Here is a 24,259-nt window from a genome sequence, read left to right on the forward strand (position 1 = left end):
TTTTCTGCCTACGTGGCTAGTTCTCTTCTTGGCAAGTGTTTAGATGCCATTGGTTCTTGGTGTAACGTTAGGTTCCAGTAATGTTGGGCTTTAGTGTTTGAACCGTGTGTTGGGCTCTAGGTGATGGGCCAAAAACCTCAGTTGGGCCCACCTATGTCAGTTCTAAGTGTCTAGCCCAACCTGACGAGCAAGTATAATACAATAATTTTATTTTATTTATTTATATAATGGAATATAATATAATAAAAAATATATTACATTTCTTTGCATAGTCATATATGCAAGGGAGCTCAATTGAAATATAAACTAAATATTTTAGCCAATCTTATATTCCTATCATTGAGTTGCAAAATAAAGTGTATATATCATGAGGGTAGCATACTTGATTATGTGAGAGCTTTTCTCTAAATAATGTGCATATAAAAACCATTTACTGCCATTTGCTACATTTCACTTGAAATAGCTTGCATGTATGAATTTTTTTTTGGCCATTAAGAAAATCTATTTTTATTTTTAGGCCAAAATTGTAATGTAATATTAATTCTGTACATTCTTATTTTAATTATTGTGATTGGAGTTTTTTTCCCCATTCAATAGCCATTATACATATATAACCCAATAGATGGATTTGAAAATTATAAGTTCTTATAGAACTACGCTTGCGTTGACTAGATAGGCGCGATATCCAGACCGGGCCAAATTTGAACAAACATAAAGTCTGTTATTAGGTAGTACTAGTCCAGCCCAAATCCGATTGATATAATTATAAAACTTACTTTGGGTTCGTTTGGGAAGTGAGTTGACTTTTTGGCTATTTTAGCCCGGGGTTAAAAGTCTCATTTGGAAAGGACTTTTTAGCTTTTTGACTTTTTGTGAGATAAAGAATGTAATGATTATGGGTTGGATGTGATGTTTTGTCGGGCTAAAAAGCCTATTTTGTCATTTTGCGACTCAAATAGCCTTAACCCTTCTTTCCAAATGAAACCTTTATTTTATTCAAGGTGATCAGTGTAATTGATTATTGAAAATTTATTTGTAATTTCTAAAAAAAAAAAAAAAAAAATCCTGATTTTAGTTTGGATTTGGGTTAAACTAAAAAAGAGCTACAAGGTTTATCATAGGGGTGGACAAACGTCGGGCCGAGTTTGACCCAGGCCAACACTACATAATAAAAAATTTTGTGTTTGTCTAAACTTGGTTCAACTCTAACATCGGGCTTATATATCTACAAAACTTGGTCTAAAAAATAATTATAAATATATCAAACCCGCCCATTGAGTTATATGTTAAAAAAAATAAAACATTTTATAATTAAATTCAATCACACATTATATTTCTTATATTAAATAATTATATTGCCATCATTATAAATTGAAAGATTTTGTATATAAATTGAAAGATTTTTTAAATAAATTAAATCGGTCCCGCTTGGTAGCCTGAATGTAATGAGGCTCAAATGGCCCGAGTTCTATGTACACCCCCAGATTTCTTGTACACTCCCATTTCTGTTCAGCCACACCTTTTATTCAAAAAAAGAAAAAGAAAAAAAAACAAACAGAGAGTAAAAAGAGATGAGATCAATAAACAGTGAGAGGATAGAAGAAATAACTGGGTAACAGATACCAATTACTAAGTCATGCTCAAGTTGCTCTTCTAACTTTCAACACACATTTAAAATCAAATTTCACAACATTTACAGATTCATATAACAAATTTATAACAAAATTTTAATAGATTTATAACTAATTTTTAACAGATTTACAGATTTGTATGACAGATGATTTTTAATAGATTTATAACAAATTTACAAATTTGTATAACAGATTTATAACATATTTATAATAGATTTCAACACATATTTAGAAGTTATTATAATGAATTTACATATTTTTTTGTTGGGTGAATACAGATTTACATATTTCAACATATAGATCAACGGATTTACATATTTTTTGTTGGGTGAATACAGATTTACATATTTCAACATATAGATTTACAGATTTCAACACAGATATATAATTTTACAGATTTCAAGCAAAACTGAAAACACAAGTATAAACTCAAAAGATTACAGATTTAAAGCAAAACCAAACACAAAAGATTTGAAGCAAAATCGTATTTTAAACAACATATTTCCACAGGTCTAAGGGAACAGAAAGATCGAGAAGATAGACAGTGGAGATTGAGAAGATAGACTATTTCTCTCTCATCTCCTCTCAGTATTTAGCTAGGTTACTCAGTTCTCTCTCTCTACTCTATTCTTTTTTTTTTTTTTTTTTTTTAAAAAAAAAAATTTAAAGGTGTGGCTGAACAAAGCTGGGGTTGCACAAGGAATCTGGGAGTGTACAAAGAAATCGAGCCACTCGAGCCTCCTTTCATTCAAGCTACCAATCAATAATCTAAATTAAATCATACACCAGCACAAATATGAGTTTTAATAAAATTAATAAAGATAAAGATAAAGTGTAAATCTTAAAAAAAAAATATAATATATTATAAATAAATAAATAATTAATTAATTAATTTAATAACAGATTAAGCCGAATTGAATTAAAAGTATATATATATGCAAAATTTAACTCATTAATATTTTGAACTAAAAATATTGATCAAATCTGCTCCCATAGGATAAAACAATATTTTCAATCCCTAAAAAAAATATAAGATTGGGCCGAATGAACTGAGCAGGCCAATGGACCAATGTGCCGCTAGTAGGGCTATGCAGCGGATCCATTGGTCCCCAGATCCCGCCGACCCGATCAATAATGGGTGGATGCATGAGAAGTGGCGGGCGCTGGGGCGGGCCCATGTCCATTTTTTTGCGCTTTTCAGGATTCGGGTCGGGTAGTGGGTGACCCGTCGTCTTACCTAGAAACCCGACCCGAACATGCCCTATTTATTTATTTCTTTTACGCCTCACCCCCTTTTCTTTCGTTTTACCCTAATTTCTTCGACAGACACAACACAACACAACACAACACAACACACACACAGACACTCTTCTCTCTCTCTCTCTCTCTCTCTCTCTCTCTCTCTACCCTACCCATCGTCCGACGATCTGCACTGAACGGCGATCACTGAGGTATCTCTCTCTCTCTCTTCTTCTTCTTCTTCTTCTTCTTTCCTCTTCTTCTCTTCTCTTTTTCTCTTCTCTTCTTCTCCCCCTTTTCTGGGTTTTTGATTTTTTCACCTTTGGGTTTGGTTCCCGAGAAAAAGTACTGCAACGTTCTGGTTGTTTAATTTTGTTTTATGATTTGTTAGTAGGTAAACGTATCTGGGTTAGTTTTTTCCAATAAAACACATCTGCTTGATCTTATGACTTTTCTTAAATTTGGGTTTTCTAGATTAGAACACAGGCGATTCGGAGAGTTCGCGAGAACATTGATAAGACCTTGAAAGCGGCAGAGGTTATATTGTCTCAATTTGACCTTTCTCGCCGGGTTAGTTTTGTAGATTACCTAATTATTCATGCTTCTTTATGTAGGAACTCTGTTTCTTTGTTGTTTTCTTTATTGTATTGATTTCAAAAGAAAAAAGTGCTGGCTGAAACTGAAACTGAAACTTTCTCTAGCTTATTGATGTTGAAATAGCTATATACTTGGAATTGATAATTTACTAGGCCTAGAAAGGTTAAGGATTATGTGTGTATGTACAGGTAAGCCTTAATTTCCTTGGTTAAAGCTTACCACTCTGTTTTTAGATTTTCCTGGGAATCTATATGTTGCCTTTAGTAGTCTTTGACTCTCTGCAATGTTAGAACATTTATTTTTATATTGTTTTTAGTATTCAAGGGCATCTTTTTGTTCTTCCCCTTATTTCTTAGGTTGCAGAGCTATGTTTAAGCTTGTAGCAGTAGAGGAATAGCCCTGCCTGTAGCATTTCATTTTTTTTTTCTTTCTCATTACAAAGTCATAGTCAATCTGCATTAAGAAAGAAAAATAAAAATGGTAAATACATTAACTATGAAATCAATGTATTAAGAATGCTTCTTCATAGGATATTGAGAATGCTTCTAGTTTCTTTGAATTTGAAAAGCATATTTTGAATGATTTTTTTATTGGTTTTTGGTGGTATATTTGATAATCTTTTAGTCATGGATCCTCCAAGCGAAGAAACATTTTTTGTAAGTCCTAATGTTGAGCCCAAAACATTTTTTTGAAAGCACCAAGCCGATTCGTATCCATTTGCCAATCCGCATCCGTTGGATTGGCGGACAGATGCAGATTGATTTTTTTCAATTCGCTAATTTGGCGGATGGATGGCGGATTGGAGGTTCCGTGGCCGCAATCGATTTGCGCCCACCCCTAGCCGCTAGTTTATGGGGTATGTGCCAAAACCAATTGAAAACGCTAATTTTGTTGCATTAATAAAGTCACTAATATGTTCACATTCACACAAAATGCAAATAGTAATAACAAAATGGCTGCTACCATTAAAAGCCATTTGATTCTCACGATATCACAACTCAACTCACCTTCTCCTTGAAGCAGACAAGCCGTCAATCTCTCTAGATTCTCTCATCTCTCAACATTTCTATGGAAATGGTAGGGTTTCTTCGAGTTGATTGTACACTTCGTGCTTGAACTTACCCTCCGGAGAAAGGTAAATCATATTACTTATTTTTTTTTTTAATTTTTAAAATATTTTAATTTGTTAATTCTAATGAATTGATTCTGAGTTGGAGTTGTCAAAATTCCAATGATTATACAGTAGTCCACTTGGCTTCGCTGCTCTGCTTGATTCTACATTCTACTGCCGGAAACAGAGATAGGGCAGCATGATTGCCTCTACTTTATTTATATGAATTTACTAATTGTACAACTGAGATTAGGGTTTTTTTTTTTGGGCTTGATTTTGTACTGTAGCTGGTGATTAAACTGCATGGATTGTACGGATACATCTTTTTAAAACCTCTTAAATTTGTGGGGTTGCATGGGTTTTGATTTTTTTTTTTTTTTGGAAGGGGGTTGTGTAGATAATAATTAGTTTTAGGAACATTTTTGGGTCTTTGGTGTAATACAACAAAATTTATGAGCAATTTAGAAATTTTTCACAATATAAGTGTTATAAGATAAGAGAGATAAGAGAGAGAAAAAAACCTCTCTTGGTTTTGCTTTAGTTTGTTATATTTTTATTGGTTTCTTTGAATGTGCTATGGTATGAATATGTGATCATGGCATCAGTGTTTGATTGCAGTTGATTGAAGAGTGGAATCATTGACTCATGGAATTCTCTTAATGGAAATAAAAATTTGGCCATGCTTGACCAAATTCAAAGATTTTTGGTGTTAATAATATAAGGTGGAATTCAATTGTAGCCTTCATTATAGTATGACGCCATAATTGATAGTACTGTTGAAAGGAGCATTTAATCTTTCGTTATGACAACCTTTTGGAGCTATGTAGGGTACTATTATCATGATTCATGCGTCTACTGTTATGTGCGTCTACTGTTATGTTTCATCCGTTTCAACAGAAAGAAAACAGATGAAGGAGTTGGGTGGGTTATGTGCGTCTACTGTTATGTTTTCAGTTATTTAATTTAATCCATAGGGGCTTTATTGCAAGTTCTAGCCACTTGAGGCAGGGAATCCTATTTTTCCTCTTTTGTTAATTATTGTTATGGAGGCAAGGGACAAAATTTCATTTTCTTTTTGTTGAATGGATGAAACTTTTTTGTCTCCTAGGAAATAGACATGAAAGATAAGTGGAAAATTGAAATTCTTGTGTTTTGAAACACACCAAAACACACACAAATTTACTGGAAGTTACGAAACATTCTGAAACAATATCTATTATCAGCTAAAACTATTCGTCTTTTTTGTTCTTTTATGGTTTAGGGTTTAGTTAAAACTATAACTATAACTATAACGTCTATGTGTTTGACATTAATCTGATGATTGTTGGTTAACATTGAATTTACTTACCCTTTATGTAAAGGGATGTGTAAACCTCAAACAAATTAAATTAGTCAGTCATTGAGCTTGTATAAATATTTTTATAGGCTTTAGATTTTGTTGGTAAATATTTCCTTTCGTTTTCAAAAACATTTATTATTTTTGTTATACTTTTGAAGTGTTTCTAAAATGTTTCCATGTCCAATCTAACCAAAACAAAACACTGAAATGAAAGTTTGATCCTTGTACCTGTACGGATGCCCTTAGTTCTATGTTGGAGAAGATTGTTAAGGGAGTCTTATCAATGGGTTTAGTGTCTTTGCTGATAATTTTCTTCTTCTTTATGAAGCAAAGGGCGATGAGTTGAGGTATATGCTATTATGTTTTGCGGCAGTCTCGGGGTTGCATATTAACTTAGCTAAGAGTGCCCTCATTAAGGTGGTGTGGAGGTGCACAATTGGGATCTTTTCAAGATACTAGTTGTTAATTCCGTGCCTTCCTCGTATTTGGAAATGCCTCTAGGGTCCTCTTAAAATGCTAAAGTTGTAAAGGATGATGTGGTGAGGAGATTTGAAAGAAAGAAAGTTGTTTCTTGGAAGAGGCAACAACACTTATCTAAAGGGGGTAGGTTTACCCCTAATTGAGAGCATTCTCTCTTGTTTTTTTACACTAAATGTCCATCTTCACTATCCTTGTTTTGTGGCAAGGAGGGAGGAGAGATACCAAAGCGACTTTCTTTGGGGGTTTATGGGAGGAACTTAATTATCATTTGGTTGATTGGGATAGAATGTTCTTGTCCATTCAAAGGGGAGGCTTGGGGTTTGTCAGCTGGAGGTGTTCAACAAACCTCTGTTGAGAAAGTGGCGATTGAGATTTGCGTTGAAGCAAGGGAGGTTATGGAAGGGAGTTATGGAAAAAATTAGGGTAACTATTGTATTGGTAGGGACATGGGAGAGATGTAATGAGGATTTAGGATGAATTTTCTAAATGGTCTTTTTCAAAGTAGGCAATGGGAGGAAAATAAGGTTTTGGCTTGATCCGTGGTGTGGTTGTTGACCTCTTAGGGAGGTGTTCCCTATCCTTTTCCGTTTGGCCATTGATTCTTATGTGCATGATTACTTGTTGATTTTTGAGGGCGGAGTGGTTTAGAATCCTCGTTTCTAGAGGGATTTGGAACGTTTCAGTTAGGGTAGGCTTGTATAGTTACCTGGAATGTGGATTGTTCTTGTATGTGGAATGGGAACACAGTATGCTACATGCTCTATATTGTGGCTCGATAGGGGTAGGCTTTTATAGTTTGCACTATAAGAATTCAAGGTGCTTTTAGACTAGAAAAATTCTTTAAACAATTAGACATATGGAAACACTTTTTTATGAACATTATGACTCATTTTTGATGTTGGCATGTTAAAAGTTCAGTTACTTTAGATTTTAGATCAATATATTTGATTTTTTGTCCTCCTAAGGAAACTGTGAGGAAATATATTACTTTTGGATTTTTGGGCAGTGTTATTAAACGCGCGCCTAGGCCCAAGTTCCATCCAGACGCAAGCGTTGTGCCTTGTAGTGTTCTAAGTGAGGCGACTTCAATAAGTCGCCCTTTAGGCGTGTGACTAGCTTTAGGCGCAGGCCTTGATTTTTTTTGTTTTGTTTTGATTGGTTTTGTTGAAATTTGACCCTTGATTTATCATTGGTTAGCTATACATGCCAATACATTGGGTATTCAGCCCCAAATCAACGATAGAAGAAAAATTTGCCCTAATTTCTAATCTCTGAATAACTGAAACTCTTTGCTGCTGTCTCTGCCTCTGCCTCCTCCTCCTCCTCCTCCTCCTCCTCCTTCTTCTTCTTCTTCTTCTTCTTCACTTCTTTTCTTCTTCTGTTGCTGTCTCATTCTCTTCTTCTCTGCTATTCTTCTCTGGACTTGTTTGTTTTGTTTCTCTGCTTATTCTTCTTCTCCCCTCTCCAGTTCCTCCTTCTCCAGCCTTCTCTGTTTTTTTCCCCTCTTCTCTTCTCCTTTTTCTCCGGTCTTCATCTTCTCTGGGTTGTATGCATCTGAAATGTTCAATAAATTATTTGCTTATGTTGAAAGTGTTGATGTTTTAAAATGTTCAATATTTTATTTTGCTTATGTCGAACCCTAAATTATTTGCTTATGTGCCTTTAATATATATTTTTAACCTACAACGTGTGCCTTAGATCGATGAAGCCCATGCCTTGCTTTGTGCCTTGTGCCTAGGCCCCAGGAAATTGTAGCACCTCGGTGCACCTGTCGCCTTTAATAACACTGCTTTTGGGATCATTTTGGATCGCTAAATTTACTGTTTTGAAACAAGTGTAACCATGTTTCTGAACGTGTGTTCCAAAATGTAATTCGCTAGGGTATTAATGTCTTTTGGTCACATTGTTTCTTCCTGTTGATAGGTTTTGGTTTCTTTTTTGAAGAGAGAAAATGATGCCCTTGATCTTAATTTTGCAGAAAATATATAGTTGTTGACTGTTCTAATTAATAAACTGATAGCATTATTATTTGTCAAACTGAGGACAGTTTTATTCCCAACTTCTATTCTTCTTTCGTTGAGTTATGTTATTAAATTTCTGTTATATATTGTCTCGATTTCCGATCATTTATTTGTTGGCATATCTGCTAAAGCAAGTTTACTGTTTGTCTTGATGATAGAAGGAGATCCAAGTTACAAATTTTGTTTCTAGAGGAGCACAAATAGATGGAGGACTGGGGTAATACTTCCTGGCTTTAATTTTGCAATGCATCTGCTTCTGAATGTGATGGAGTATTGTCATGCCTATTTAATTTTATATGGTTATGATTTATTAGAACTCCAATTAAGATATGGTTGAAATTATTTGTTTTATTTATAACTTTGGATGGAGGTGTGCAAAAACAGGAATTTGATGCTTCATCTAGTTCATACAACTACATGGATGTCAAAATGGCTCAGATTGAGACAGGTGCATGTTGTGGCATGGATGATTATTGGTTTGGTGGTAGTTGTTGCTCTTGCTAGATTCTTAAGTAGGGAATCAGTACTTGGAGAGAGAGAGAGAGAGCTGCTGTGGCCAAAACTGTGATTTTGGGAGCACCAAGCTGCTATCACGAGCTTGTTCATAATTGGCTACTTGATGAATTCTTGTGATTTATTGATCATGGCTGCATGTTCATCTGCTCTTAATCATACCAATTGTCGTTACAAATATCATGATATTGTTTTATGTCAGTCTATATTTTTGTTTTTATAATAAACCAAACCAAGACTTAAGTCACATTAAATGGGGTCGGCTACATGAATCCTTCTTCTCCACTTAACTCTATCTAAGGCCATTTTGTTAGTCAAATTAAGAAGGTTCATGTCTCTATTTACTACACTAGTCCACGTCAATCTAGGTCTGCCCCTTTCCCTAACACTTCTATCTACCGTTACTGTATTACATCTCTTCACTACTACTTATGTTGGTTTCCGTTGTATATGACGAAACCATTTCAATCTATTCTCTCTTAACTTATTTTCTATCGGTACTACTCTTACCCATTCTTGAATATACTCATTCTTAATTCTATCTTCTCTGGTCTTGCCACACATTCATCTCAACATCCTCATCTCAGCAACACTCATCTTATCTACATGTTTCTTAGTTGCCCAACATTTCGACTCATATAACATTGCTGATGTAATATAAAAAAAAAAAATCATTTTGGGTAGTTTTCATTGTAGTATGTGCTATTTCAACATACTATAACAAAGTTTATTTCTTTTATTAATTCTGCTATGAGATATGATACTTTTTGACAGGAAATATGTTAAGTCGTTGACATGTGACTTGTATTGCCCGATAATCGCACAAGTGTATAGCATTAAGTAAAAGCAAATGTGTTTAGGGCCTGAGGTAGGAAAAAAAAAATAATGGTTTACTTGTGATTTAGGCAAGATATGCAAATAGAGTGAATGATTGACGCATGATTCATGTAGCAGAGCTAAGGGTTACATACGTCTTTCTCATGCTTTTAAGGCTGTACTGTGTTGAGTATTCTTAATATGTGTTTTCGTGCCACGAAACGGACTGATTAAATCAGATACTTACGATATTGTATGAGATTTACCTATATTTGAGTTTCATTTGAAATTTGTAGCTTCAACACTCCAACAGCTTCAACTGTCTTAAGGTTAGAATACTTAATAAAAAAACTGCCTTGAGGCTAGATACTCTATCCTGAAAAATGTCAATGCATTGCAATTTTAGTATATGTATATGGGCTGTGGATGGTTTTGACTAAATTTTAAACTTCAAAAGAAGGGCTTTTTACAACATTGAAATGGAAAATTTTACAGGACACTGTTGTGTTGAGAATCTTATGTTGACTGTGATTCTGACAAATAAAGTAGCTCATCCAATCGGATGAACAGATGGTAGTTTGAGAATGTGATTATTGAAGAAGTGGTTATGAGTACTTTCTGTGCCTATTATTGCACTTTGTTACATTTGACATGTAATCATTCGACACCCTATATCCACGGAAATTAAAAGTAATACATAAAGTCAAACCCTTACTGGGCCATGTAGACATGTTACAGTGTACTGGAAGGTTTAAACAATTACTTATCCCATTTGTGGTTCCTGGGTGAATGAATAGACTTGGTCCTTGGGATTGAACTTGGGAGATATGAATAGGTGGTAGTGATTTGTAAATTTGGAAATGATTCTTTTAAATGTGTTGCTGTCTTTGTTTTATTTATTTATTTATGGGGTTCAGAATGAACTTACCTTGGGGTTTGCAAAATATTTGCTTTTTAGCAATATGAAGTATGATTAGCCCCACTTTTGAAATTAGTGAGTGACTTACATGACTGATGTGTTCTGTATGTCGTTAGTTGACACTAGATCATGAACCAAATATCTTAGGGTAAGTTACACTTAACTTCCCCTGAGGTTTATCACAATTACAAGGACTTCCTTTAAGGTTACTAAAATAAAACTGCCGGTGGTCGTGTATTTACAACTTTGTCCCCTTATATGTTTAGTACTATTTTACTTTTTAAAATATGCCCCTTTTTTTTCCTGCTCAGCCATTTTTACTCATTGAGTTGAATCGTGAACACACCATTTTACAAATTCACCGGTGAACATTACTATTGCTGTCATGACCATAAATGGCAGCCATGGCCCAAGATTTGCATTGTTTCCTAATTCCTTCACCGCCAACGTTCTGCACCAAAGCCATAACATCATTCCATCACATAGCCACCTGTTCAACCTTTGATATTCACTTTCTTTGTTTGACCCAAGACTACCATCCTCGTTATACCCACCATTCAATCCGACGTCAACCCTACATCAAATTCATATTGAACTAATTTTATCCGTTTCACAATTTTTACCATATATAAAAACATACTTATCCATATATATATGCTTAATATATATATCTACATATAGATATCCAGCGGTCCTTGAGAAAATCTTTAGTGATTAATAAAGAAAGAGGAGTAGGAAGCACAAGTTTAGAAAGAGTGATGGTAGCATTTCCCATAGTGTTCTTTGAATGGTGAGGATTCACATGGAGGTTGTGGGAAATAACATATATTTTCTTGCCGTTGGGGCTCATCATGCAAGAGTAGAAGCAATGATTGTGCTTAAGAAGGAAACTAAAACCATCGAGGTTTGTCTAGCAAGGCTTAAGAATTTACCTTTTAGGAAATTGGGCTCATTTATACATGTTATAAAGATATAAGTAGATACATGTGTGTTTACGTATGTGTGTCTATGCTTGATTCAAATGAATAATATATGAATAGATGTGCTGGTGTTAGTGCTTGAAGATAGAGGATGTTGATGGTTGTGGTGAGCAACAGTGTCAAGTCGGATAACTTAGAGAGAACAAGGTGACACTAGGTGGTGTTACAATGGATTATTGTAGTGTCTGGTTTGCTTCAATGAATAAAAGAGAGAAATTAGAGATAGGAGTTACGTGTGGCATAGTGGTATGTAATCAAGATGTTTGGTTAATTAAGTCGTGAATAGCTCAGACTTGGCACACATTTAGCTTCTTTAAGCTTGTTTATTTAAGAGAGATGAGCTTTGCTCGAGCTCCTTTATTAAACAAGCCGATGTTGATAATTTTATGAGCTTAGCTCAGTTAGCTTGTGAACAAAACAAATGATAAGATTGTAAATTATAAAGGATTTCATGGCCATTTAATCACTTTAAATGTGAATCACCCATCGACGTGTCACAAAAAAAATATATATAACGCATACAATTTTGGCTGTGTCATAGATGAGACATGTGGGACATGGTTTTGATGTATGTATATTGTATTGTGACAAGTCTCTTGACATATCTTCTTATTCTTCTTTTTTTTTTCCCCATTCCCTGTCACACAGTATACGATCTCCCTCGTACACCCTCTCGTCTCCCTCCCTATAAACCCATTCCCCTCTTACTCTCTCTATCACAGTGGCAATCAAGGTTTTAAAAAGCGGCCGCAACCGTTACGTAACGTCGTTACATGACGGTTTTGGTGGTTACCGCCACCCGTTACGGCCGCTTTTGCAGTGTGATTGAGATTCACAGGTGTGTCGGCCATAGCGGCTGCCGTAGCAGTCGTAAAGGTGTTGTAACAGTCGTAACGGCTTGTTATGCACTGTTACGTAACGGTTCCAAATTGTTTCTTTCGAAAAAATAGAAAAAAAAAGCTAAAAATGGGAGAAGAGGGATAGAGAGAAGAGGGAAGATAAAGAGAGAAAATGGAGGAGCAAGAGATAGAAAGAGAGAAGAGGGAAGATGAACATGTTATTGATTTGTTGAACTTGTAAGACCTATGATATTCTATTCAGCTGCTATCACTCAACTATTTTGTTTGTGTGTGTCTATCTATATATTGTTTGATAATAATAATAATAATAATAATAATAATAATAGGTGTGGTCATTATTTATTTAGCTTAGTTAAAATATGTATATATATATATATTTAAGCTCTTATTTATTCTCTTACTTTTGTCATTGTTTATCTTATATATAATAGTTAGTGATTGTTTTTTTATATAATATAAAGCCATTAACTATTAAAATAAAATGTAAAAAAGTCAATTTATAGTGATTTAAAAATATGAAATATATTAGATTATATCTACAAATTTACAAAAATTGATCAATATTTATTTTAAACCCAATATATGTGATCATGGGAAAAAAATATGCATATCAGTAAGTTTTTTTCAAATTGTGCGAAAAATAAAAAAATTCACGGTTCTAGTTACCGCAACCGTTACGCTACAGCCTTTACATCCCGCAATCGCAACCGCGCCACCGCCACCGTTACGGCGGCCGCAACCGCTTTTCAGAACCTTGGTGGCGATAGTGCTATCGACAGTACGATGGTGCTCAGATCTGTGACATGGTGATGATGGTTCTCATATTTGAAAGACGGTGAAGATGGTGCTCAGATTTGGGACGACGATGACGATGACGATGGCGACGGTGAATATGGCGATGAAACCCCTTCCTCCTCTCTGATTTGATCTCCGTCACTGTTCTCTCACTAAGTTAGATATGGGATGTTTATGACCTTTGCAACCCCTCTCTAGTTCTATATTATTATTATTATTTTTTTGTGTGGGTCATATACACAACACACTCTTATTCAGTTTCACTCGATCCGGCAGCTGAACCGAACAACTCGATTTTGCAGATTCAAAAATACGATGGCTGGGATTGGATGGGTTTTCTTTCAACCCCATGATTGGGTTGGATGTCGAGTCGACAGTAAAACCGAGTTGACTCGACCCGTGAATAGTCCTACATGAGTGTGATCACATCCGTCAATGATAGAGCGGCCTGTGATAGATTGGGAACTCTAGCTTAAAATAAAAAATTATAAATGGTGTCTTGTATAATTGTTATTCAAAGTGAAACCGTTGATTGATCCGACCCATATCATATTAACTATGTATATTTCACCAAAATAACTACCAAAAAAATAATTTCATCGAAGTAGCAATATATAATTTAGAATACAAGTTAGTTTAACCCTGACATCCTTGGAAAATGTATTTTAACAATTTCTTATCTGAAAAGAAAGAAGGAAAAAGGATAAAGAAACATGTCAAGTTTGACTAGATCCTATTCAACTTGTTTGGTTTTGGTTTCCAGAAAAAACTTTCAAAAAATTCTACTTTTCTATTTTATATATATATTTTTATTTTTAACGAATTTTTTAAATATTTTAAGCAATTTTTTTAATTTTTAGACACACTTAACATAAATACACTTAAAAAGTATAATATTTGTGAAAAAATCTTTAAAAAATTCACTAAATATCCAAAAAAAAAAAAAACGCAAATTCAGTACATTTTTCATATTTTTGTGTATTTATTAATTTTTAAAAATATTTTTTCACAAATATTTTACTATTTAGATACATTTAAGTAAGGTGCATCTAAAAAAGTTAAAGTAAAATTTTAAAAATATTCACTAAAAACAAAAAAATTGGAAAAATAAAAAAACTCAATTTTCAGAAAATTGAATTCAGAAAATTGAAACTAAACACACTGATTAATTTTTCTAATCACCTAAAGAATAAAGAATAACAAATCATGCATGGGTATTGGTTATTTTTTTACTAAACACTCTTACAATTTGTATTCTGGCATTTTCATTAAATAAGAAGTTTGGAATCAATTAGAATGAAGGGTTCTTAGAATTGCATAAATTGTAAATTGTGAATCGAACTGTCAATTATAATATTCATCATTGATTCTATTCCAAAGTAGATCCATTTATAGATTCACATCAATTCATTCATGAATTGTGAATTGTATCACGGATCCTAATGATAGCACTATGATTCTTTGTCAAAAAATATAACAGGGAGACACAATACTTAGTTTGGTTATCGACAATGACAAATAACTGGTGATAATTGATTGAATCGTGGTAGGTTGCAAGCCCTTCGAGTCACCATTGAGCCTAGCTCAAAAATGAAATTTTAGGCTAGAATTGAGATCAAGCCAAGCTTGAACACCCTAAAGTAGAACAGCATTTGTATTGGGAGTCTTGGACACCTTAAAATATGTTAATTGTTGTATAAATCGATATTTAAATTGAATTTACATTGACAAGAAAAAAGTTGTCATCTTTTTCTTTGCAGCCCTTGAATTGGATCATTAATAGAGATATAGATTCTTTTGCATATTGTTAGTGAAGTTAGGGGTGTAGTGTTATTTTCAAAACATGGGAGGCTTCAGCAATTGTCAGAAACCTCATGGGGTGTTGGTGTAATATACCCTATATAGTATTATAAGACACTAGTATGAACATTGGCAGCAATCAAGGTTTAGCTTTCAGGCCCCCTTGATGATATCTTTTGGGATCTCAAGGCAGGAACAGATGTTTTTAGCCTTTGTCTTGAAGAATTTTAATCTTGACAAAAAATTGTTTCAACTTTCTTTTCTTTTCTTTTCTTCTTTTCTTTCCTTCTTATTGTTCTTGTGTTGGACTGTTGTAAATTAATGAACAAAATCCTATTTTCACAGAGGACGAGGCAATTCCACCTCTTGTCAAAAAAGAGCTACCAAAGAGTTCGTGGGAGGACGAAGATGCAGATGACAATGATGTGAAGGACTCTTGGGAGGATGAAGATGAACCTGTGCCGGTAATGTTGATAACGTGTTTGTTTTGTTAGATGTTCAGATATGGTATCGTATCTGGAAAAGATGTTGAGACAATGTAGCCATATTTAAAACATGTAACATTGGTAGCAGTTGTTAAATGACTGAATTTTGTTCTCAGCCATTCCAATTTAGTTGTGTCAATTAGATTAGTCTGCACTTCTTAATATGTGGCATTGCATTATTTGGAATATGCTTTCAAAACTTGCTTATGCTATTTGTTGTGAAAGAAAAAAGAAAAGACAGGAGCAAAAGTACAGTGTAACTGTGGAGTGTGCTGAACGTGATTTTGAACAGAGTTTGTGGTGAACTTGAGGAGTTCATTCGATAAGAACCTGAGAGAGCTAGTTTACATTTTTCTGATTGATTCTGTTGCTTGCTCCTGCTATCCTTTACTGTTATGCTCACTGTTAATGATTCTCTTTCTCTCTGCGTGTTTGTGTGGTCGTGTTATTTAAACGTTTTTCCCCTGTAAGCTTCTCTGCAGATTTTATGATTAGCAAACTTGTTGATGCCTCAAATTTCAGCAGGCTTCTTCCTTACATGAGCCATTTTATTTTATTTTTCCACTCGACAAAATGGTGAATATCAAGCTGTACTAGATTTTAGCCCCTCCAATCAAGTGATTGATGACAAATTTCATTCAATTTCTTGCCACCATTGAATGATCCTAAAGTATGCCCTAGAAGGGTGTCTAGATTATAGACTTTGAGTGGCATGAGAACATGATTTATTAGGCATATTTGTCGTCGTCGACCAAATTGTGGTCAAGAATATTATACGTTGTTTGGGGTTTGCTTATTTTTTGGCTTTTTGTCGTCTTTGGTGAACTTCAAAAAAAAAAATTCAAAAATATTTAAGCTTCTAGATTCAGCTTGACAAGACAAACTTAAAAATTATTATTATTTTTTAAAACTCCAAAAAAAGTCTAGAGAAGACAAAAATAAGCAAAAGATAGCGGACTTTTTTTTGGTTATTTTGGCTTTTTCAATTTTTTTTTTTTTTTATAGAAATTTTCAAAAGAAATTTACTTTTTAGATTCGTCTTGACAAGACGGACCGGAAAAATATAAAATTGACATAATTTTGAAAAAAAGTCACTAAAGACAATAAAATTCGGAAAAATAGGTGCCTTTTTTAGATGTTCCCAAACTAGCTACACTGTCGAATATTTCATGAATTGTTTGACTTAATATATCTGCATATTAGGTATGTGTATACTATGTGTATAGATAAATTGTGTTGCACAGCCACTTTTATATTCTTGTTTATATAAACTGAGAAGCATGCTTCATGCGGCGCATGAGCAGTGTTTTGTTTTGTTCCTGTTGGTGCATCGTTTCTTATTTTTCATGGAATATGATCAGGCACCTGCGCCTGCACCTTTACCTCAACCTCCTGCAGAAAAGGTCGTCAAGAAGACAAGTGCAAAAACTAGTGAAAAGAAAGGAAAAACTGTTGAAGTAGCAACGGAAGTGCCACTAGATCAAGCAGCAGAAAAACTTCGACAAGAAAGGTGAAAGATATGGATCTCTTCTCTTCTTGTTTTGGCTAGGCCATTTTTATTTAGATGTCTATTATAGAAGAGAAAGAATGCTGTCAAATTTAGAAATGTTAATACCTCATGCTAGAATCCAGTGATTGGTAATGTGGAAATATGAAGCATGTACACAACAGTTTGGCTTCCGTTTCTGTGTTCAACACATCAAGCATAAATACGCTGCAGACATGGCAGGATACCTGTGACATGTCTTTGTTTTGGGCACACCATGTGACATGTCTTTGTTTTGGGCATTTACATGTGACGGACATGGCTGGGACATGTCAAGCTTGTAGACACGCCATCGACATGTTTGGTGTGATGACGTAAATTTTAAAAGAGTTTTTGGTGGCCAAAATGAAATATTAAAAATATGTGATGCTGCAAAATAGAATAAGACAAAAAATTGCCCTTATGCATCTGTTGAGACCTTCTTAGCTTTGAAATCGTAAGGTGAGAGAAATGAGAGAAACCAAGAGAGTGAACGATAGAGTAAGGACTCATCAGCATGATTTTCAGTTTGGCAACCTCCACTGCCACTGCCACTGCCACATGCAATGACAATCAGTAAGCTATGATGGATTTCTTTTTGGTGTGTTTTTCACAGATTTTGAAGTTGTAATTTGAAATCAGATTTAGAAATCTGGTAGGCTTTGACCAGAAAAGTGGTCCACTTTTCTGATGCTCCGAATTGACTCAGCACTTTCCCCTTTTGATCAATTTTAATTGTTTTATACCCTCTTTTATTTTTTCTTTGAGCAAAAAGGGCCATGGGGATGTAGATAGGGAGAGAGAGAAAGAGGATGCAGGCCAAGCACAAATGGGTTAGTTTTAGAGGGGAAGCGGTAGACCAAGCATGAACCTAGAGCAAATAGGGTAGTTGTGGAGAGGGAGAGAGAGTGACTGACTGTGAGTCAAGAGTGTCCTTTTGGAGAGGTGTTTTCAGTTTTTGTGAAGGAATAAATGAAAAGTGGATAGGCCTTTCTACACTCTTTGTCTTGGTTAAATTATTATTATCATAAGCTGTAATAACAGAATTACACCACCATTGACTTGAATAAATAGATTGGCATCCCAACAATTTTGTTTTTTGTCCTTTCATCCAGACAAGATTTGATGCTTCATTTGATGTACTATTTATATATAAATTTTATAATCAAGTATTTATTGAACAAAATAAAATTTTCCTATATCATGTAAGGAGCATGACAAAGGAGAAAATTAATAGATGTTTGAATTTGAAATGGCATCTAGAATTTAATAAGAAAATGAATAGACATTATAGTTATATCTATAATAATTAATAATTTATGAAATTTATTTTTCCCCCATATCCTAGTTGTGTTCGTGTCCTGTGCCAAGCAGAAGGAATCCATTTCATTTATTTGGGACCTGAATTTTCATGTTTTGTTATGTTTGTTCATGTTGTATTAATTTGTGCTGATGTATACAATGGTAGATACATGTCTGCCTTGGTTGCAATCGTAGCATTCTTAGGACCCTGCATATTTTGTAACTAGTATACAAAAAATATTCTTTTTTTCCCCCATATGATGTGTTTATGTGCTGATTTTACAAAAATTGTCATATCCCAACCCATTTATTTAAAGTTAAACCCAACCCACCCACTAACCCAATTATATACGCACATAAAATTAAAGCCATCCTACCACCACCACCACTGTCACCGCCACTATTGCCACCATGATTTGGCTACAGAGAGCCAACTTTACTTAAAATTCAATATATAATTGGGTTTTTAATTTTATATAGCAAAAAAGATTACTATTGCCCTAAATAGAAATTTAAATATAATTAATTGTTGGGTTTTTTTAATTTTTAGGGGTGACCATTGGTTTAATGGTAAAACCTTGGCCTAATGACCTTGAGGTTATGGGATCAGGTCTCGGGACAACCACTTTGTACTCTATGCCAAAGGTTAGGTGTATTCCCAATTTTTTTTCCTCCCAAACACATTAATATGTGTATTAATTGGGCGTTGTTTTTTTTTTATTGTTGGGTTTTGGGTTTATGATTTCGTGTTTAGGGTTCATAAGTAAGTGGATGTAGAGTAGAGAGTGTAAACCAAGAGATTACACCTGACTTGAATAGGGATTAAATAGACCGAGAGACAGAATAAGCTTACCTTAGAACAAGCTTCCCAAATTTTATGCTTTACTAACACTTATTATTTGTAACTAATTATGTTATAACAATTTCTATGTCATGTTTGGGAATTCTGCTTTTATAGATACACAAGAAACACCAATGTTTTTGTGATATAAAATTAAAAACCCAACACTAATGAGTTGTGTTACCTAGTGAGACCCACAAATTCATATTTTTGATAAAATCTTTACTGTATACAATGAACATAATAAACATGGATTCTTGAATGAATTTTACACTTCTACGAATAAATATTCTTTATTCATTTTATTCAAGTTTTCTCATCAAACCATAAGTTAGACACAGTTTTAATCACAGTCAAAACAAGAATAACACAATATAGACTGACTGTAGTATGAAAATAATGCAACCATACACAATAGAAAGGGTGACACGTAGGGTGTTAGTTACATACTCTTTGCAAATGATATGATTATATATTGTGGAGCAGTATGCATGCCATGTATCATTATCATCATCATCATCATTATTATCATCACTATCATTATTATTTATTTTTTGTATGAGATAAGATCAATAAAATAGGCTTTCTACTTAATTGATTATGACATACTGCTTTTTACATAATTCCTGCCAGTGCTTTGGGTTAGTTTTTTAACATAGGTAATCAGAAAGCTTAATTCATGTGATAGCATGGTTGATCTCGGCGGAGCTGATTTAACTTTGTTGAATTGTAAGGTTCATAATGGATTTATATTTGTTTTTTCCGTCTCCATCACATAGGCTTGTGGAAGAGGCTGATTTTAAGTCTACCAGAGATTTGTTTGGTAGCAGAGATGATGGGAAGACCCTTGATAATTTCATTCCCAAATCTGAAAGCGACTTCTTAGAATATGCAGAACTCATTTCTCATAAACTTCGTCCGTATGAGGTTTGTTGAATTTGTTTTATTTTATTTAAGATACGATGATAAAAGGTGGTGCCAAGTTTGACCTGGCCTTCATTTAATTTTCAATGCAGAAAAGCTTTCATTATATTGGATTGCTTAAAGATGTGATGAGATTGTCAATGACTGCTCTTAAAGCGGCAGATGCAAAGGAGGTTGCCTCTTCTGTCACTGCTATTGCAAATGAAAAGATAAAAGCAGAGAAAGAAGCCAATGCCGGTAAAAAGAAGACAGGTAAATATATATTTTTTTATTTTTATTTTTTTTGTTTTTTGTGTAGAAACTATACCTCGTTTCAAATGTGATATTTTTTTTCTTCACTTGGGGTTTTCTCTCTCTGTTTTGTGAGTGAGTGTGTTTGTGTCGGTCAATTAAACATGTCTTGGATATAGAGGTACTGGAAGTATCCAGTCCATCTGAAATCAACGTAGAAGTTATTTCTCCCTGTGGCGGGGTATTGCAGATATTCTTAACATGGACCCAAAAAAAAAAGCTTGCGTCATGTGGCTGAATTCGTAAGCTTATTTATTGCTGCAGGTTGCATCTGACTGTGCACTTAGTTTTATTTATTTGATTTCCATAAAGCAGAAATAAAATCCTGGGAAGTTGATTATAATTGTAGACTATGAAGCACGGACGTTACTGTAGACATGTCGGATACCAACACAAATGTCTTAAAATTGGACCAGGTCAGCCGGTTTAACCGGTAGACCGTTGATTGGTTCTAGTTGTGGTCTGGGAACACCACTAGAACCGTTTGAAATTGAAAATCAGAACCAGTACAAACTGGTCTCTCTCTGTCTGTCACAGCTGGCCAGGCTAAGGACTAGGCAAAACTAATGCTGGTTGCACCTGACAAGTGCAAGCAAAACACAAGTGAGCCTCTGCTATTATAGCCAGAACATGGAGTTTGGGCTTCATCTAGTTTTGATGTGGGCCGCCTTCAAGGCTTCAACCACTAGCAGTGTCATAGTACCCATCACTTGTTGGGTGATTATTCAGTATTTTCGGAGTATGGACATGTGGTGTTCCATAAGGTTTTAATTGGCAGAGAGGCGTAAAGGCCTACAATTTATGTTGGGAATGGAAGAACAACATGAGACTAAGTAATTGGCGTTTGCTTGGAGTATGGCCACGTGGTACTCCGGGAGTATTGAATAATTTCCCTCATTTGTTAGACTTGTTTTTAATTTTTAATTTTTAATTTTTTTTACAAGATTTCTTTTTAGACTAGACCGTTTAACCCTTCCTCTGAGTTCCTTCTCTAGAGTAATCTCTCTCCCGTTCGTTTCAACGGCTCTCATTAAGAGAAATCAAAACAATGGCGGTTTGATTAAGACAAAAAAAAAAAAAAAAAGGCGCGCAGAATGAAGAGAACAGAGAGAAGACTGCCCGTACATTACCAACCCACTCTCATCGGCCGGCGGCCACCCTATCCCCCACCGTTGCCAACTGCCGCCAATCGCTCCCCCCTCCTCTTCTTCCCCCCAAACCCTAGATCTAGCCCATCCCCCCCATCACTGGTCTCCAGATCTCTGAAGGTGGGCCTCCAATTCGCTGTTGGCTGAATCACTCCTTCCTCGGGAGCTTTCCAGCACCGGCCTCACATCCTTATCTCTAGCAGTCTTTGAAGAACTCAACTGCCACTGGAGACATTATAGATCGAACCCAAAAGCGATTTAGGAGGAGGAAGAAGAGAGGGGAGGAGGAGGAGGAGGAGGAGGATGGAGGGTTGGCCAGTGGCTGGAGAGGGTGGGGGATGGGTGGCCGCCAAGGTTGTTAAAATCGGGATCCTATGTAGGATAGGTGAGAGGGTCTTGTGGATCGGATCTATTAGATTGAGGATCGTAAGATTTTACTTTCTATTTAAAATACGGTAAAAATACAAATTAGGATGATACATATTAAAATAAAGTAAAAACTCATAAATCCAGTGATTCTACTTATGATCCTAACTACGATCCTATACGATGCTATTTGCGATCCTATTATAATATTGATCCTACAATGATTTGGATCGTTTTGACAATTTAGGATCGTAGGATCCGGATTGCAATTTTGATAACCATGATGGCCGTCGACAGAAAGTTTGAGGAGGAAGGAGGAGGAAGAGAGGGAAGAGAGAGAGATCTGTGAAGAGAAGGAAGAGAGAGAGATCTGTGTTTTGTTTTGTTTTTTTTGCATTAAAGTGAACAAGCTGCATGAAAACTCTAGAGAAGGAACTCTAGAAGATCTGGATGCAAGTAGAAGAGTCCATGTAAACATAGCTGTTTCTGTTTTTGTTTTTTGTTTGTGTTTGTATCCGTGCTTCTTAGATTGTAGTTGCATTCCACATGTATCAAAAGCCGACAAACCATGGACATGCCAGGATACGTATTGAACTTGTCATGTGGCATGTCCCCTTAATTTTTTTTTCTCTGTCTAGACACTTGAGTCATGGATACGTGTTTCCTTCCTCTGGACACGCCCCAAAAGGCAGTTATCTTGACATGTGGTGTAAAAGAGTTGTAGATGCATAATTACCTTTATGTAGTCATGTTGTCTATGTTAAGCATCATTATGTAGTATTCTCGCACTTACTCTTTAAAAATACAAACAAGTAACATTTTCTTTCTTTATTTCTGAAGTAGTGTTTGATTGTTGAAGATGAACTGTCTATCTAAATTAGTGTTTGATTCTTGAAATTGCTATTTAGAAAAAGAAGCTTGTAATAGTTATAGGAAAATGTTTTTTTTTGTTTCATTTGGCTGCCACATAATGTCCCATCATGTTCCTGCATCAATTTTGACTGTTGGGCACACTTACCGTTTTGCCACCTGAAGCCAGGTCTGCATTAGATGCATAGTCTTATTTCGACGGAGTGTTTTTCCATTTTGATTAGTTACAGATGATCTAATTTTGTGATGTTCATTTTGTATTTTAGTATGATGATTGAAAAGTGACCTTGCTGGTATTGGGTTCTCTGTTGGTCTGCAGGAGCCAAAAAGAAACAGTTACATGTTGATAAGCCGGATGATGAGGCGGTAGTTGATGCCTACGATGCTTATGACGACTATGATTTTATGTGAGAGCTTTTTTGGTCAACTGCGGTACACCATTGTATCTGGATTTCTCCCAAAGAAACTTAGGATCTTGTGTTTTAAGATGTTCAAGTAGAGAGCCGAGGATCCTACGGCATTTTGTGCTCCAAATCATGGAGATTTGAGTGTGTTAAAATTGCAGTTCTGTTGAATAAAAGTATTTTTGAAAAGCACATTTTGTTGTGGTGAATTGTCTATATGTCTATAGACTACATGTTTGTTGGTTTCTCTGTACTGTGTCAGTGTCAGTCCATCCAGTGGATCATTCAAATATATAAAATATACATCAATAAGTTCCGAATTTTTAGTTGCCATTAATTTTGAAGCTGTATTCTTCCCTGTTCCTTTCTTTCTGCCTCTTTTTCTTTGATGTACTAGTAGTCGGTGTTTCGCAACTACCTGCTACGTTGCTATACATACAAAAATTTTAAGACAAAATGATGTGGCAATAGTATCCTTACAATTATGAACTAAAGTAATAGGCATTTTGAGTATCAATGAATGGCCATTATTTTGTATGAATAATTTTAGGGCAAATTACATATATCCCCTTTGAGGTTTGGTTAAATTACAGATACCTCCCTGAGGTTTGAGAAATTACGAATTCCCTCCTGAATGCTATATTTGCATAAGAAATTAGGGAGTAATTTGTTATGAAATATAAACCTCAAGGGGTAAATTGTTATGAAATACAAACCTCAGGGGGCGGGATGTAATTTCCGAAATCTCAGGGGGGTATTTGTAATTTAGTTAAACCTCGAGGGAGGTATATGTAATTTGCCCAATATTTTATATAAAAATTTTGTTTGTATAACATTACTTTTCATTGGAAGTCAAAATACTTATCACTTTGGTTTGTAATTGTAAAAATATTATTGTCAAATCATTGTGTTAATTTTTGCATGAAAATTATGTGTGTATATCAATTTTAAGTTTTTTTATTTTTATTTTTATTTTTTATAGTAAATATTGCTAGTTTGGTT

General features: G+C 34.8%; 1 protein-coding gene across 2 annotated transcripts; it reads left to right on the forward strand.

Annotated features, from left to right (window-relative positions):
- The first annotated feature begins 3,264 nt into the window (after positions 1-3,264).
- Positions 3,265-23,577, forward strand: LOC114272855 (uncharacterized). Of its 2 annotated transcripts, none has more exons than XM_082887339.1 (7): positions 3,265-3,440; positions 8,577-8,635; positions 15,447-15,565; positions 16,948-17,096; positions 20,034-20,181; positions 20,271-20,430; positions 23,173-23,577. In XM_082887339.1, exons 2-7 carry the CDS (start codon positions 8,623-8,625, stop codon positions 23,262-23,264), a joined length of 681 nt encoding a protein of 226 aa, XP_082743465.1. In that variant the 5' UTR covers positions 3,265-3,440; positions 8,577-8,622; the 3' UTR covers positions 23,265-23,577. The 2 variants fall into 2 exon arrangements, with proteins under 2 accessions (XP_082743465.1, XP_082743469.1); XM_082887343.1 differs by having other exon boundaries at positions 8,580-8,635.
- The last annotated feature ends 682 nt before the right edge of the window (positions 23,578-24,259 follow it).

This window comes from Camellia sinensis, chromosome 1 (assembly GCF_055761805.1).
Source record: "Camellia sinensis isolate YWXY chromosome 1, ASM5576180v1, whole genome shotgun sequence".
NCBI classification, from domain to species: Eukaryota; Viridiplantae; Streptophyta; class Magnoliopsida; order Ericales; family Theaceae; genus Camellia; species Camellia sinensis.

Excerpts from the sequence above, each read along its gene's own strand:
- LOC114272855 (XM_082887339.1), top strand. Across the intron at positions 15,566-16,947 it reads ATGAAGATGAACCTGTGCCG|GCACCTGCGCCTGCACCTTT; the intron begins GTAATGTTGATA and ends GAATATGATCAG. Across the intron at positions 20,182-20,270 it reads ATAAACTTCGTCCGTATGAG|AAAAGCTTTCATTATATTGG; the intron begins GTTTGTTGAATT and ends TTTTCAATGCAG.